Consider the following 17,882-nt stretch of genomic DNA (forward strand, 5'->3'; position numbering starts at 1 on the left):
GTCTGCACAATCAAATTACAGGTGTGTGCCACATAATGACAGGGATACGTTCTCCAATCCCATTGTTATGCGATTAGGTCATTAAGTGAGCATTCAGTCCAATCTATTGCCTTTGTTGCATAAACAGACATTCCCTGTCAGGCACGAGCTGGCCTCACAGGTTACTGGAGATAGATTGCCTCTTCTTTGCAATAAGAGCTTCTCTGTTGTGTAAACAGACCCTCTGCTGCAAGCTATGGGAGAAGTGATTGCCTCATTAAGAGTATCTTTGTTGTGCTTTGACCACCGTCATATATGTGGTCCGTCATTAAGCAAACAGTTGTTAAGCGACGCACGCCTGCACCTAATATAGAAGCTAGTATAGCTGGACAAATACATACAAACTTCTTGTATTCTTTAATTCTTCCTTTTTATTAACTCTCAGTGGTTGGAAGTATTTCCAAATTGGGGGCTCAGAAAAATGACGTGAGAGAGGAAAAGATACAGCCCAATAACACTGCAGTGTAAACCAATATAGAATACATCTTCATCTTATGGGGACTGGGGAATATCTAGTTAGCACCCCCCCCCCCAAGCTAAAGTAGCTCTGAGGTTCACTTTGCAATTAATGGACAAGGGATTCTGGTACCAGCATCCCTGAAATGAGAAGGCTGTTGGGACTATTTGCCCCCCCTTCTTGATGTCTCCAGAATGCACATCAATTCCTAAATCTAATCTCTACCATAAGTGTAAAGGAGCACGTAGCTAAGAAATTTCACCTAGGACTTTTGCCAGTCTGGCTGAGGTGAAAAATCTCCCATTCTGCAGTCATGGTGGTAGGAGAGCAAAATATCCTACTCTCCCTCCTACAGATGACCACCTAATCCTGGATGGCCACTTGGGTGGGTGAGAGCTTCCAACTGCAGACTGAGGGAAAGAAGGCAAGGCAGCTGATTAACTTGCCCAGGATCCTCTTCTGTTGTCAAGCCAGCAACAATAAGCTACAACCTCACTGTTACTGACAATAATAATATGAAAAAGCATTAAAAATATTTGCAGAGCAGCAGCATAAAATGAAATATAATCCAAGAAATCATTCCCCATGTGAGGGGGTTCTGTAAAGAGAAGCCCTCACAGAGAAGGTCTTCTAATGCTTCCCTGAACATTCAGGCTGTCTGAAAGAAATTGTCACTTCTGAGTACATCACAAAGCTTGTATGTAATGCAGTTTAATCAAAATCAACGTAATATTAGGGCATTACTTAAAATTAATTCATTATTTAATGGTTCCTTCTCATTAACTGGTCTTTTTTGTTCAGTTCAGGTCTCACTAGAATAATGTAGCACTTGGGGGAAAAGATACAAAACAGGAGCCCAGAACTGGAGGCTAAAATGGAGAAGATCTCCACAGCCACCATGTACTTCCCCTTGGTGCTCAGGTAAGAAGGGACAAAGGACAACCACACACTGCAAAAGACCAGCATGCTGAAGGTGATGAACTTGGCTTCATTGAAACTGTCCGGCAACTTCCTGGCTGGAAAGGCCACAGAGAAGCTGACAAGGGAGAGGACACCCAAATAGCCCAACACAGAGTAAAACATGAGAGGTGACCCTTCGTTACATTTCAGTACAATCTCTTTGACAAATGAGTGCATGTCCAAATCTGGGAATGGGGGAGAGGTTGCTAACCACACAGTACAAAGAGTGGCTTGAAGAAGGGTGCAGGGAAGGACGATGAAGGTTGACAGTCCTTTCCCCACCCACGTCCTGATCCTGGATCCTGGCTTGGTGGCCATGAATGCCAAAACAACAGTGATGGTCTTGGCCAACACACAAGAAACAGCCATTGAGAAGATGATACCAAAAGAAGTTTGTTGAAAAAGGCATGATAGCTTTTGTGGCTGGCCTATGAAAAGAAACACGGAAAGGAAGCAGAGCAGGAGGGAGGCGAGAAGAGTGTAGGTGAGTTTCCTGTTGTTGGCTTTGACGATGGGAGTGTCCTGGTGCTTCATGAAGATCCCAAGCACCAAAGTGGTGATGAAGGACAAGGAAAGAGCACAAGTGGACAGAGAAATCCCCAAAGGTTCTGTATGGGACAAGAAGCTGATATCTTTTGGAAGACAGGAATCCCGGTCCTTGTTGGGATACTGATCTTCTGGACATTGAACACAAACATCCATGTCGGTAAGAGAAATATAAGTTTTCTGTACCGTTTCTTGCAGGAAAAAAAATATTATTACTATTATTATTATTCCACCTGTGTGCATGGTGCTCTACATAGACTGGAAAAAACAATTTCTGCCCTTAGGGACTTGCATTCTGGATTGGAAAATAAAAATAAATTATTCTTTTCTGATGCCTGTAAAGACAAAGTATGAAAAGCAAAGTTGTAGAGATGGTTCAGGCAAGGGACATTGGGAGAACGGCAGCTACAGCTTCCACAGCATCCAACCCCTTGGGCCTGAAAGCTCCACTCGGGGCTGCTCAGATTTTGCAGCAGGAATATCATTGTCACAGATCTGAGTAGCCCCATAGAGTAAGCCTGAAGGGGACAAATGTTCCTACCCCAAGTTGACCTCCAGCAGCCTCTAGTCCCACATTGGATGTGGTGGATGCAGCACTGGCCTCCTGAATTGCAGCGCAGGACTGTTGAGAGGATGCAGCTTGGTGTGTCTTGTCAATGGTCAACAACCCGGTGGTGGGCCTTGACAAGTTTAGCACCTTGTCACTGTGCCTTGACATGAAAAAGGTTGAAAGTCACTGGTCTACGGTGTCCCCGGGTGTGCGTGTGCTGGATTACAGTTCATCTAGCTCATAGTGAACACAGTAGGTCTTACCCTCCTGGTTTGAAATCTTTCCTTCTGGACATGGAAGGCAATCGTAACAGCAAGATGGCTTCCCTTCTATTTTGGTCTTACTGTAGCCAGGAGGGCAATTGTTGTTGCAAAGAGAAAGAGGTCGTGTCTGTTCAGAAATGAAAGAGGACAGTGGTTTAACATTCAACCAAGTGTGTGTTTACACACTACTTCCAGAGCTGTGTTTTTGCCCCAGTTTCAGAAGACCTCCAAGTGGAGGCAGATGTCTTCAGAAAAGAAATTCAAGGTGTTTCCAAATACCTAAAAGAGAAGTGTGCTGAATGAGCACCAATGACTGTAAAGAGATTGCTTTTGGAGCAGTACTTGTACATACACCCTTATTGCGGCTGGCCAATGAAGAGAAACACGGAAAGGAAGGAGAGCAGGAGGGAGGCGAGAAGAGTGTAGGTGAGGTTAACATAAGAACATAAGAACATAAGAACAGCCCCACTGGATCAGGCCATAGGCCCATCTAGTCCAGCTTCCTGTATCTCACAGCGGCCTACCAAATGCCCCAGGGAGCACACCAGATAACAAGAGACCTCATCCTGGTGCTCTCCCCTACATCTGGCATTCTGACTTAACCCATTCCTAAAATCAGGAGGTTGCGCATACACATCATGGCTTGTACCCCATAATGGATTTTTCCTCCAGAAACTCGTCCAATCCCCTTTTAAAGGCGTCTAGGCTAGACGCCAGCACCACATCCTGTGGCAAGGAGTTCCACAGACTGACCACGCGCTGAGTAAAGAAATATTTTCTTTTGTCTGTCCTAACCCGCCCAACACTCAATTTTAGTGGATGTCCCCTGGTTCTGGTATTATGTGAGAGTGTAAAGAGCATCTCCCTATCCACTCTGTCCATCCCCTGCATAATTTTGTATGTCTCAATCATGTCCCCCCTCAAGCGTCTCTTTTCTAGGCTGAAGAGGCCCAAACGCCGTAGCCTTTCCTCATAAGGAAGGTGCCCCAGCCCCGTAATCATCTTAGTCGCTCTCTTTTGCACCTTTTCCATTTCCACTATGTCTTTTTTGAGATGCGGCGACCAGAACTGGACACAATACTCCAGGTGTGGCCTTACCATCGATTTGTACAACGGCATTATAATACTAACCGTTTTGTTCTCAATACCCTTCCTAATGATCCCAAGCATAGAATTGGCCTTCTTCACTGCCGCCGCACATTGGGTCGACACTTTCATCGACCTGTCCACCACCACCCCAAGATCTCTCTCCTGATCTGTCACAGACAGCTCAGAACCCATCAGCCTATATCTAAAGTTTTGATTTTTTGCCCCAATGTGCATGACTTTACACTTACTGACATTGAAGCGCATCTGCCATTTTGCTGCCCATTCTGCCAGTCTGGAGAGATCCTTCTGGAGCTCCTCACAATCACTTCTGGTCTTTACCACTCGGAAAAGTTTGGTGTCGTCTGCAAACTTAGCCACTTCACTGCTCAACCCTGTCTCCAGGTCATTTATGAAGAGGTTGAAAAGCACCGGTCCCAGGACAGATCCTTGGGGCACACCGCTTTTCACCTCTCTCCACTGTGAAAATTGCCCATTGACACCCACTCTCTGCTTCCTGGCCTCCAACCAGTTCTCAATCCACGAGAGGACCTGTCCTCTAATTCCCTGACTGTGGAGTTTTTTCAGTAGCCTTTGGTGAGGGACCGTGTCAAACGCCTTCTGAAAGTCCAGATATATAATGTCCACAGGTTCTCCCGCATCCACATGCCTGTTGACCTTTTCAAAGAATTCTATAAGGTTCGTGAGGCAAGACTTACCCTTACAGAAGCCATGCTGACTCTCCCTCAGCAAGGCCTGTTCGTCTATGTGTTTTGAGATCCTATCTTCCGGTTCCGGTTCCGGTTGTTGGCTTTGACAATGGGAGTGTCCTGGTGCTTCATGAAGATCCCAAGCACCAAAGTGGTGATGAAGGACAAGGAAAGAGCACAAGTGGACAGAGAAATCCCCAGAGGTTCTGTGTAGGCCAAGAAGCTGATATCCTTTGGAAGACATGAATCCTGGTCTTTGTTGGGATACTGATCTTTTAGACATTGAACACAGTCATTCATATCTGTAACAGAAAATGTGTCTTTTTTATGGACACAAAATTGTACATAAAATACAATATGTGCGGGAAGGAAGAGGTGGAGGTTAAAGGGCATGATGGAGAGGGTGGCTACTGATGTGGGTGACATGAGCCAGATGCTATGCCCTCCAGTATCTACTGGCATGCTTCCTTTCCCTTGTGTTTTACTTGGAGAAGGAAAATATAAATAAAGCTCTCTATTCCCTCCTCCATGCTGGATACAATCAAAACATTCTTGGTTCAGCTGCATTGGTGGGAGATATGATTGGGCTACTCAACTGCATCATTGTTCCCAATGGGTCTATTCAGGTCTGTGCCAGCACTTTCACTAGTCCAGTTGGCCAAAGGGGGCATGTCAAGGCCAGAAAGGAAGCAGAGGATATAAGTGGTGCTGCTCTCACATATATCTGCCCCCTGCCCTTCCCCAACACATTTCCAGCTGGCCTTGATCCCTACCTGATAACCCCCCTTCCTGCCCATGGCCCTTGCCTCCCAACAACTTATCAGCACCAGTACTGGCTGGGTGCTATGTGGGTGTGCATGCAGGGTTGTTGCCACCCATTCATGCTGGTGGCCCCCTTTAATGTGCAACTTCTGCAGCAGTGAGCACATGCTGGGTTGCAGTACATATAGTTCATACTGGACATCATATATCTTACCGAGCTGGTTTGAAATCTTTCCTTCTGGACACGGAAGACAATTGTAACAGCAAAATTGCTTCCCTTCTATTTTGGTCTTACTATAGCCAGGAAGGCAAAGATCGTTGCAAAGAGATAGGGGCCGGGCCTGTTCATAAAGGAAAGAGGAGAGTGGTTTGATTTTTGAAAAGCTTTTTTGGGAATTTGTAAGTATCTGGTAGGTTCACAATAAACCTTGGGTTGCTGCTGACCTTGAATAATAGAAGTGATTTCAGAAAGTTTCGGATGTTCAGTATACATACATATATACTTACATACATATAGATTGTATGTATATTTCTCTCTCTCTCTCTCTCTCTCTCTCTCTCTCACACACACACACACACACAAACACACACACACACACACACACACACACCATGCAATTTACTTTATAGAACAGTTTTGTAGTGCAATCTGACCCACCTAACTGGTGTCCTCCATTACATTTATTTCAGGCAGAGTTTTGACAGCACCTGAGTAACAGCTCACACTGGAGAACAAAATGGTCACACCATCAACAGTCCATCGGGCCTACCTGATTAAACCAGTTGGGCCACACAATGATATCTTCGTGAATTTTGAGCACTTTCTCTGTGTTTGCTTGTGGTTCCATGGATCCAACGTTGACTCTCTGAAAGGACTGGTTTGGGAAGGTCACCCAGTTGAGAATATCAAAGCCAACAACAAGTTCTCCATGTTGGTCAAAGGACATTTTTTCCCCAACACTGTTGTTAAAGGATATGCTTCTCAGAAAATCATGGAGCTTAGGAGAGAAAGGGAGAATAAATGCTTGCAAATCACAGACATTCTTAAAAATAAATATTACTAATAAACCGTAGGGTGATGGCTGCTTTTAAATGCTTCCTAGTGGCTAACTGGATCAAAACACGTGTAGTTATAAGTAACAGGCATCAAAGTAGAAAAAGGACAAAGAACTTTGTACCCTAGAAGGAAAATGAATGAAGAAACTGAGAGCAAAGCATGACACAGGACTAGTGACAGAACATGGAGGAACAGGCAAATCTCCTCTCTCAGTGGAACTTTCTAGGGACAACTTGCAACACTTTCTACACCTTCAATGAGTATGATTCAGTACTGCACAGGTCTCAACCCAACAACCCTCTTCCACCAACAGCAATGCATATACGTGTGACATACAAGGCAGGGAACACAAGAAGTCCCCCCTAGGAGAAGGTCAATGGTCCAGCTAGTCTGGCATCCTGTTTCTCACAGCGTCCAGCCCAAATCCTCTGAGCAATTCAAAAGTGACCTTAGGATGGGCAAAGATGAGAGTTGACAGAGTGTTTGAGGGGTGTTGAAGAGGCCTCAGTGACTGTGCTGTATGAGCATATCATACATTTACTTACAGGTTTCCTTACACACATTAGTGGCACCAGGGCATCCGCTCACCTTTCACTGGGGCAGAATGGCTGTGCTCTATGATGTCTCTTTGGAACTTCAGTGGCACCAGGCATCTCCTCACCATTCGCAGGGGTGGAACCGCTGTGCTCTATGGTGTGTCATGCATTGTGTTCCCTCTGGAACTTGAGTTCCAGGGGTGCAGTAGGTCCATAGGCTTGGGCTGTTACTGTTACATAAGCATGCATAGGATTGCAACCTAACACCACAAGCCTATGCACGTCTGCCCAGAAGTGGGTCCCATTACATTCAGTGTTATGCTGCATTCAACAGCTAGCTGTGTGTGAATAAGATTGGAGACAGGCAGCTCAAACCTAGTCTGCCCTTCATAGGCAGTGTATCACAGCCCCAGTGCCGTGGGTGGGTGTTGAAAACATGCAAGACAAGTTTGTGCCTCCCAGAGAGGAAGCAGCACTGGCGTGGAGTCTTGCATGGTCCCATCAACACTGCAGATTGACCACAGCCACTACTGGTGAGCAGATGACAGGCACGTGGAGGCTTGTGGGAGGACAGAGGAAGCCTGTCTTGGTGGGGGAGGGGAGGAGAGGGTGGAAGAGGAACCAGACTGGGTCTTTTCCACCAAATCCCAACAGTGGTGTTGGGGCTCACGATTTAGCTGGTGCAGACCAAAGAAGACCCATTGTGCAGACTGCAGCTTTACTTAGGGGAAGGGGACGAATGTCCTTCCCCCAAGGAGTCCTCCAGTCAATTTGGATCTAGTGCTAGATCCAGCAGTAGCCATTTGGAGCTGCCGCACTGTGCTGGAGAGGATTGGGCCCTAAATTTTTAGATTTTGGGCAGAACAAGAGACACCAACTCCAGATTTATTGATTCATAGAACGTCAGGTTCCATGATGTTTATATCTTCCAGTTTGCTGCCAGTTGACAGACTTTGCACATGAGGAGCATAATAAGAGTCAAATATTTATTTCATTTCTGTTGAGTAGAAGTGAACGTTGTCCGCTGTTGTTTGCTTTGGGAACCTTATAGTAGTGGGGAAAGGGAAAATATTTGTGCCCTTTTCCCCACTAATACAAGGTTGCCAAAGCAGACAACATTCACTTCTGCTCAACAGAAATGAAGTAATTATTTGACTCTTATTATGCTCTTAATGTGCAAAGTCCGTCAACTGGCAGCAAATTGGAAGATATAAACATCATGGAACGTGACGCCAATGTGGAGACACAGCTCTTTGCTCAGGGAAGGGCAATCAAAATGTGAACTTAAGCTCTGTTGTACAAAAATTTGTACTGCTTTGCTGTTGTACATGCATGTTGTACAAATGTTGTATTGCTTTGGCATTTATCAGGTCAAGATATTACCTGCCACGGCTGGTGATTGGAAAATGTGCTTCTCCCATGTCTCATCATTCTTCTGTGTTTGACTTGGGATGAGTACAGGGAATGCAAAGCATGTGCCACAGCATAGACAGCATTGTAGACGCTGTAGCTGTGGCCAGTAATGCTCGTTTCAAACATGGACCCAGGCAGAGTCTCCAGCTTCTCCTCTCCAGTGCAGATCTCCCTGCCCTCCTTCTCTGCTACAGAGCTGGGGAATGCACAGGCAAAAGCCTCTTCCCAGAATTCCCTGATGAAGCCATCTTCTTTGTGCAAGGTGGGCTTTCTCTCCTGAAGGGACATCTGGAATCCAAACACCTGCTTTGAGTGGATGGCAAAAGACAGAGCGCCATGGAGGAACTGGATGTCCCAACTTCTTTGGAAGGGAAATGAAGTGAAGTCCATCTGGGCTGTCAGAAGCCAGACTTTAGACATCATTTGTCTATTCTCAAATTCAAGAATATGAGGCACCATTCTCAGTGTCATCATGGTTTGAATCTCCCCATGTACAAGCACAGCGTTGGCACTGCTCCCCCAAACAACTTTGACGGTTTCAAAACCTTCTCCCGCCATATCAGTGACTCGGCTCAGGCTTGTCAAAGGTGGGAATCGTTCTATGAAGTCAAAGCAAATGCCATTCTGCAAAAACATGGGAAGCACATCGTCAATGAATCTCTCTGTATTATCTTCAATATAAAGCACCCCAATCCATGACCAGCTGAAATGAAGCAGTAACTGGAGAATCCCCCTATATTGCTGGTCCCCACTTGGAAACATTCGATGGAAAAAAGGAATTTGTGCTTCGTTACTCATCTCTGGAGCAGAGCCGTATATGAGCTGAAAACAATTGAAAAGAAGAATTAAGAAGATTTCTCGATATATATTATATTGTGAATAGAATTCAAGTTCCATCACCTGTGGGTCTATCCAGCCAACATGATGTTTCTGTCTCATGGAGAGTCTTCTCTCTCTCTCTCTCTCTCTCTCTCTCTCTCTCTCTCTCTCTCTCTCTCTCAGCTTTAATTGATGGCTAAAGATGTGTAATAGATTGGCCATATTTTGTAGGATAATGTATTCTCTCTCTGGCCAAACCGATTTTTGCCCTGAGGGTTATTTTAAGCTGCCTTGGGCTGCTTTTATAGGAAAAGATGAGAATGTACATTTTTTTGCAATAAGAACTTGTTTACAAATTAATTTTAAAAAATGTCTTTGTGTGTTCTTATGATGTACTGAAATGGTCCTCAAGTTGAGACTGAATTCATCTAGAAAGAGGCAAGTCCATACCAAGGCAAGGAGGCTTGGAAATCCGCATAATGCACTATAGTCCACACTAAAATAAAACCTTTTCATCTGCTGAATCTGACTGAAGGGATACTTGCCCCGAGAGTTGTTCAGTGTTCATGCCATAGAAAGATGTTAGCTATCCATTTTTCCCAATGTAATTTGTTAATTTGAAAGTAATGTAATATAAATATCGAAACTGATGTATTTTTTTATATCTGACGTGCAAATTCTTTAACTGTCACATGAAAGGAAGATGAATCCCATTACTATGTGTGTGAGAAGAAAAATCTTTTTGGATTGTTCCTTCCACATTTTGTTTAGTTTAAAATGTCCTGGAACGAAGAAACTTGCTGCCCAATCCTATCCCCCACCACTGGCACAGATACCCAGGCATCAAAGGAGTGCAGGCTGCATCCAGTGACAGGCTGTACAATCTAACAGCCAGCATGACCAAGGCTACCAAGTCACCTATGGGTCTCTACCAGTCCAAGGAGAGAAAGGGGGAGAGTGGGTGTTTGGAGAGTGGGGGCATGAGAAAGAAGGGGTAACCCCTCCCATCATCCCCAAAACTCCCCCTCCCCACCTAGGTCAACCATCTGCTGCCAACTGACCAACACATGTGAATGGTTTGCTAACCTTTGACGCTTCCTGCACAAATCTTACTTGTGGCATCTTGTAAATACACAGGATGTTTGCCATGTGAAGACAGACATTAGAATTAGGTCCGCCAATGACAGCTGCCGGAAGATTCTCAGCATCACACTTGTAGTTAGGAGTAAATCTGCCCCTCCTGGAGAGAAGTTCCACTGAGGCACGAAAGGTCCACCTTGGACGGAAATGACTGTTATAGATGTGGAAGCCCAGGGTGAGGTTGGGTAGGATGTGGGGATTTCCGTTGATCTCCTTTACTGCAAATTCCAAGGCTGGGATGTGCTGGTAGATCTGAGTCATCATCCTGCCATTAATGTAACCAACAGCATTATAGTGTTAATGTCTATTTCTAAATTGAAACGGAATGCAATCTGGACAATGATATTCTGTTGCTAATGCTCCGTCTGGCAGGGAAGAGAGAAGAGACATGGGCACGTCATCCTGGACACTCCACCTCTATGAACTCCAGCCCATCTCCTGGCTGCTCTATGGAAACTACGAGTTGAAGTGTTTACATATACTTCACTGCAATGTGCATTAACTTATTATTGCTATAACTTGACTTTAAGAAATTCATGTGATGCTTTAGAATGCTTTGACTTTTGCAGTTATATGGCCTCCTACCTCAATGCAGGCTCTAGTTTGTAGTATCTAACTGTCAAATCTTTGGACTGAAGCAAGGGAGTAACAGTCCAAGGAAGGGAGTTCTTGGTGGTGGCCCCCCACAAATGCAGCATTCCCTGTAGGATGAATTACAATCAGCCCCATCACTGAAGACCTGCTGGCAGGGCTTGAAGATCTAATGATGTTATAGCATGGTCAGTTTCCATTACTCTTGGATATCCTTTGTAGGCATTTTTAAAAAAAATTAAAGAGAATATCATTTCTGTCTACCCTTTCATATCAGGTGCAGAATATAGTTCACAATGTATTGTGTTATTGATTAGAATGTAAAGAACATTCTGTACCTACAAATTTCATTTTGATTGAATTCTTGACTATAACAATTCCACTTTCGCCTGGGAGGATGTTTTTAGATAGGATGAAAGACTGCTTTACTACAGACGGTTTGGGGGAACAGAATTCTACAAAATAATCAGTTTCCCAGGGTCTGCTACACCATGCACATAGAGGCTTGAATCCTATTGAACACAAGAGAAAATAAGGTGCATTTTTTTCATTGTTCCATGTGCACTTCTTCAAGTGCATGTGGTAGACAGTGTACACGAATTTGATGTGTGACAACTAGTTGATAAACTTGTTGCCCAAGAAAAATGCCAAGCCAGAATTTAATGTCATTAGGATTTATTTATTCAAGAATCTTTCACTATTACTTCTGCTTGTGCAAGCCACCCTCCCTGAACGGAGTGATAACCTGAGATACAACCTTTATAAACAGAAAATAAAAACAAAACTGAAATCATATCCAAAATATCTAGTCTTGAAAGGAAAAAAAAAATAGTGTCTGCATAGTCAAAACAATGTAAGCACCAGCAGTTGTACCAAATGCCTGGAAACCAAGTAGAGAGACTTCATCCAATTGTTGTAATGGAATTCAATGGGCAAAATGTCACATCGTTTTGCATGTATACTGTATGTTCACAAAACATAGTTAACACTAATTGACACAAACTAAACCCAATCAGTGGAGAAATACATAGTTTCAAGAATTCTACATTCCACATATCTGAAATTCCACCCAATTTCAATTGATTGAAATGGACTGCAGGATAATAATTTCATTACTGCAACATGACAAGGTTAACATAAAAAACAGAATCTCCCTTACATGAGCTCATCAAAGAGTTCCTGAGATGGAGTTTTTTCAAAAGTTATTGTGTTTGAAAATCTGTAGATCTGAGAGACAATAGCAGCAATGACGAGGTCTCCAGAACAATAATATTGGTGGAGAATGGGAAGAGGGTCACTGATGGTGCATTTACCAGCAGGAACACTGAGCCCCACCTGAGGCAGCAGAAATGCCAAGACTGCAAACATGAACATCTCGCAGGAAAATGTGGCTTTGAGACACTATTTCCTCAGATCCCACACTGTCTTGCAGAGGTGCCTCAGCTCTAGTGCCTCTTATGAATCACCATTCATTCCGCTGATTGAGATTTCAGATACTTTAAAGAGTCATAGATTGATAGAACTCTGCCTGTCCCTAGCATCATCTTGGAATAATCCAGGGGATATTGACAACATCCTTCACTGTTGTTCTCTAATTGTGGGTGTGATTCTCCCTAAGGATGTGAAGAAGCAGAAGTAGTTAGGGTTAATTTAACCAGGACAGGGGTGACAATTGCATACTCAGAGCTGAGGTTTTTCTGGGACATTGCATCAGAAAACATGCTGGTCACGTCTTCTCAAACATCTTCTGCTGACAACCTTAGGGAAGAGAAAAACTTGTGAAAATAAGTAAGGAGAATGGCATTTAGAATAGTGTTTTTTTTTCCTTCAGTGCAGGTTGAGTCTTATTATTTGCAAGAGTTCTGTTTCCAGGACTCTCTCACATTAATGAGACTTTTGTTAAACAACCTTTCCCCTTTAATTTAAAGAGCACTTCTCATCTGTTGAGATAAAAACACATGTGAAAAATCCATGCATATATAAGCTATACCAATATCTTAAAGAAAAATCTCTGAAAAGAATTTTTTTTAAAAGGAGCATAGTGTTTTGCACAAGATTGAACCAGGAAACTTCCTTTCTAATTAAGATGTTTGTACTGTGTAATTTCAGCTTCATAGGTCTGCATTTTTGTTGTAAATGATTAGCTGGTGTGCTTCAAGGCGTCTGATGACCACATGTGTGTGGGGAGGAGGGGCACATGTGCACATTCCCTTGAAAGAAAGAGCATGAATGACAGCCAGGATATGATGGAAATGGCCAAGCACAAACCTTTCTGCATCTCAGTCAATAGATCTTGAATATGATTATTTTTTGCATTTGTAATATTTATATCTATTCTATATATGTATATTCTTCCCATCCACCAGGGTGCCTAAAAACATATCTTTAAAATATTATATATATATATATATATATATATATATATATATATATATATATATACATACACACACACACACACACACACACACACACATTTTAATCAGAATAAAAATACAAAATCAAGGAGTTTAAAAAAGATTAAAAGATCCAACAAACTAAAACTAGAAGACAATCAGGAAATTCAGTGGAGCGTCAAAGGCATGCCCAATGAAAGAAAAGAATTTTCTACACCCATCTAAAAGCAGGCAGTGACCTGGAAAACCAGGCTAACCTCAGGAGTGAGTTTCACTGCCAACGGTGCTCCACGGAGGGGCTCTAGGCATGTCACTATGAGCTACACCTCTTTCAATGAAAGCGTGCTAAATATACTCCCAAATGCAGTACAAGGGCAAGTTCATATGGTAGAAGGTAGTCCTTCAAATATTCAGGACCCCACATTAACTATTATGACAGGACATTTAAACTGGATCTGGAAAGATAGTGGGAGCCAGAGAAGTGAATAAACATCAGCACAATGTAGCCAGAGCAATGGAGAATCTCAAGGGAGAATCTTGGCTGCCACCTTATACCCCACCAGCAGGTTCTGGATCATCTCCAGGGGCAGCCTCATGCAGATTCATTTCAAGAATCCAAACTCAGTGTTGCTAAGCTGTCGATGACAGTAGCCAGATCTGGACTTTTTACGAATGGACACAGTTGTTGCCCCAGCTGAAATGCAGGGAAAGCACACCTATCTACAGAGGCAACTTTTCAAGGGCTTCCAAAGCAAGGGCCCATTTTGCTGGCCCCACATGAAGCCCCAACGATTCTGTTACCGGGAGCATTTGGAGAAATATCAAATGCACATATAGCACATGCAAAGTCTTGTTGACCTTGGGAAAGAACATGCTCTATCAAGTCCTTGATGCATGACCCAGATGAATGAGAGCATGTGGAACTGCCTGGTTTATAAGCTGAACCTCACCCCTTGAACAGAGACTGAGGACTGAAAGTTTGAGCTTCACAGAGGCAAGAAAGGAAGCAATTTCACCATATTATTTGTCAAAAGCACCTTCAATACAATGTTGTGTCATCATAAAGTGTTCTACTACAAGACTCTGGCAGAAGAGATGACTCTACCAACCAGCATCTACAAGTGCTAGTGATGGAGGTACATTTGCTGGTCATTCCAGAGAAGGTAGAGCTGGAAAGGCTGATGTGGAACAATTCTGAAAGGTAGAAGCATTTGCAGAATTTTCTATGTATGGGCAAACATACATTTTTTATTCCTTTTAACAGATGCATGCCCAGCCATTGAGAAGATGATAATAAGAGTGTTTTTAATATTTCCTTCTCATTAGCTGCTCCCTTTTGTTCAGTTCAGGCCTCACCACAATAATGTAGCATTTGGGGGAAAAGATACAAAACAGGAGCCCAGAAGTGGATGCTAGGATAGAGAAGATCTCCACAGCCACCATGTACTTCCCCTTGGTGCTCAGGTAAGAGGGAACAAAGGACAACCACACACTGCAAAAGACCAGCATGCTGAAGGTGATGAACTTGGCTTCGTTGAAACTGTCCGGCAACTTCTTGGCTAGAAAGGCCACAGAGAAGCTGACAAGGGAGAGGACACCCAAGTAGCCCAACCACAAGGCATGGAAAGGCTGCCAGTTGCGAGGTTCCTGTGGCTGAGGACTTTGCCATGGAGTTCCTGGAGGTTGTGACTACACAGGGCTACCTTCCACAGCAGGTCTTCAACTGTGATGAGACCAGGCTGTTTTGGAAGCGGATGCCCAAAAGGACCTTCCTCACTCAAGAGGAGACCAAGCTGCCTGGCCACAAGCCCATGAAGGACCTCCTCTTCTGTGCCATCGCCAGCGGGGACCTGAAGATAAAGCCCCTGCTGGTGTACCACTCCGACAACCCACGGGCCTTCAAGAAGCACAAGGTAAACAAAGACCGGCTGAGCGTGTTGTGGCGATCCAACGCTAAGGCTTGGGTCACACGCATCCTGTTTGTGGAGTAGGTCAATCTGGCTTTTGGCCCTGCTATCAAGCAGTACCTGCTGGACAATGACCTGCCGCTGAAGGCCATGCTTCTGATGGACAATGCTCCTGCTCATCCTCCAGGCCTTGAGGAAGACTTGTTAGAGGACTTCCGCTTCATAAACATCATGTTCCTGCCGCCTAACACCACCCCACTACTCCAGCCAATGGATCAGCAGGTCATCGCCAATTTCAAAAAACTCTACAAAAAGGAGCTTTTCAGGCGCTGCTTCGAGGTGACCGATTGCACCAACCTCACCCTGCGTGAATTCTGGAGAGACCACTTCGACATCATCAGCTGCGTAAATATGATCACCATGGCCTGGGACGGGATCAGCCAGAGAAATCTGAATTTCACTTGGCGCAACCTGTGGCCAGACTGTGTGGCAACAAGTGACTCTGATGCTTCTGCACCTGCACCAGAGTCAATAGTGCTGGAGGACATTGTTTCCTTGGGGAGGACCATGGGCCTCGAGGTCACAGAGGAGGACGTCTGCGAGCTGGTGGAGGACGACGACCAGGAGCTGTTCACCCAGGAGCTGGTCAAACTGCAGGCAGAGGCTACGCAGGAGCAGCCCTCTTTGGAAGAGGAAGAAGCGACAAGTGAGGAACAGCTGTCCTCCACGGAACTGAAGGACATCTGCCAACAGTGGAAAAACGTGCAGACTTATGCACAGCAGCACCACCCAGACAAGGCTCTGGCATGTGACCTTGCAAACACGTTTGATACAAGGATCATGTCCTCTTTCAGAGGGGTGCTGAAAAGGCGGCTGAAGCAGCAGACCATGGAGAGGTTCTTCATGAAGAAGCAAAGAGTGGAAGAGGAACCTGCTGCTTCTACCAATGGTGCCCAGTTGCCTTCTTCCTCCTCCTCGTCCACCTAGAAGCCTTGAAGTCAAGCCTTGAAGCCTTCTCCCAGTTGACCAGCATTGTCCAAGTTGTCTGGTAACTTAGAGCAGTGATGCTGAGACTTGGGGGACAGAGGGGTCTGTCTCCAGGTTGGCTTTGGCTAACTGTAAACTGCTTCTGTCCTAGCTAGCCAGCCTGAGACCGTTCCTGCATGCACATCCCCCACGTATGGCAGTGTCCCTGCCTACTCTACTGTGCCTTCTCCCAGTTGACCAGCGTTTGTGCCATCCCCAGAGAGACCCTCCGCAGCTCTGGGAACGTAAAAGACTGCTGCTGTGATGTGGAGACAGTTCTGTCTGCCTCCAGTTTCCTGACTTAAAAGACTGGTCCTGTAGGTTGAGACACTTCAGCCTCACTTGGTCACCTTAAAATGTTTGTGTAAAATTGTCCCCTAGAGCCTTAGAGAGTCCTTTGGTGATTTTAAAAAGTTTCTGTATTGGTTTCTGTATGATGTCCCTGTTTACATGCCTTAAAAATGTACTTTCTGAAGAGTTTTGCACAGTCCAAGGACTGTTCGTGACTGTTTCTGTTCAGTTTCAGTGTTGAGCCTCAAGTCAGATGGTCCTGCCTCATGTTCGCTGATTTTTAAATGCTTTTCTGTCATGTTTAAAAAGTTGAAGTTTTGTGCTTGAAATTTTTGAAATCCTCTGTACAGTATGTATGCCTTTAAAAAGCACTTAATAAACACTTTGTAAACCAAATTTGACTTTGTTCTGACTTTTTTTTGCCCATAGGAACGCATTAATTAAATTTCAATGCATTCCTATGGGAAACCGCGCTTCGCAAGACGAAATTTTCACAAGACGAAATGACTCGCGGAACGAATTAATTTCGTCTTGCGAGGCACCACTGTATATACATATATTATCATGTATTTCATTATTATCGTGTATACATATACATTTCATGTATTATTATGTATTGATACAACTAGTGCAGAATGCGGCGGCCCGTGTGGTCACTGGAGCTAGACGGTTCGACCCTGTCAGTCCGCTTCTCCAGCGGCTGCACTGGCTGCCCATTCGTTTCCGGGCCCAATTCAAGGTGCTGGTATTGACCTTTAAAGCCCTATACTGCTCTGGACCAGGGTATCTCAGAGATCGCCTGCTCCCGTACAATCCGGCTCGCCCTCTCAGGTCATCAGAGAAGGCCTTTTTACAAGTGCCGCCGTCTAGGGAGGTACGTGGGCCGGCTGCAAGAAATAGGGCCTTCTCAGTAGTGGCACCAACGCTATGGAACTCCCTTCCCCTTGACTTAAGAATGGCTCCCTCTCTTGAGACCTTTCGGCAAGGCCTGAAGACCCTTCTGTTTAAACAGGCCTTCTGAGTTCTCAGCCTTTTAACATCTTTTTAACATCTTTTAATATTTTTTACAGGCCTGATTCTTTTATGACTTGCTGCTGCTCTATGCTCTTTTTACCTATTTTTACTCTGACTGCTGTTTTTAGTATGTGTTAATATGTTTTTATTTGTTTTTTAAATTGTTTTTAATATGTTGTAAGCCTCCTTGAGTCCCTTCGGGGAGAAAGGCGGGGTAGAAATAAAGTTATTATTATTATTATTATTATTACATATATATCAATACATATATATCAATACATGTATGTATGTATGTATGTATGTACATACAGGTACATAC

The 17,882-nt window shown here is 44.3% G+C and overlaps 1 protein-coding gene across 1 annotated transcript; it reads right to left on the minus strand.

The window, feature by feature from the left end:
* Positions 1 to 1,258: 1,258 nt before the first annotated feature.
* Positions 1,259 to 10,602, minus strand: LOC136653761 (vomeronasal type-2 receptor 26-like). Its single transcript, XM_066630642.1, has 5 exons — positions 10,312 to 10,602; positions 8,350 to 9,201; positions 6,144 to 6,371; positions 5,593 to 5,714; positions 1,259 to 2,165 (listed from the first exon to the last, which is right to left on the minus strand). Exons 1-5 carry the CDS (start codon positions 10,600 to 10,602, stop codon positions 1,259 to 1,261), a joined length of 2,400 nt encoding a protein of 799 aa, XP_066486739.1.
* Positions 10,603 to 17,882: the final 7,280 nt, after the last annotated feature.

Source organism: Tiliqua scincoides, chromosome 5 (genome assembly GCF_035046505.1).
Source record: "Tiliqua scincoides isolate rTilSci1 chromosome 5, rTilSci1.hap2, whole genome shotgun sequence".
NCBI classification, from domain to species: Eukaryota; Metazoa; Chordata; class Lepidosauria; order Squamata; family Scincidae; genus Tiliqua; species Tiliqua scincoides.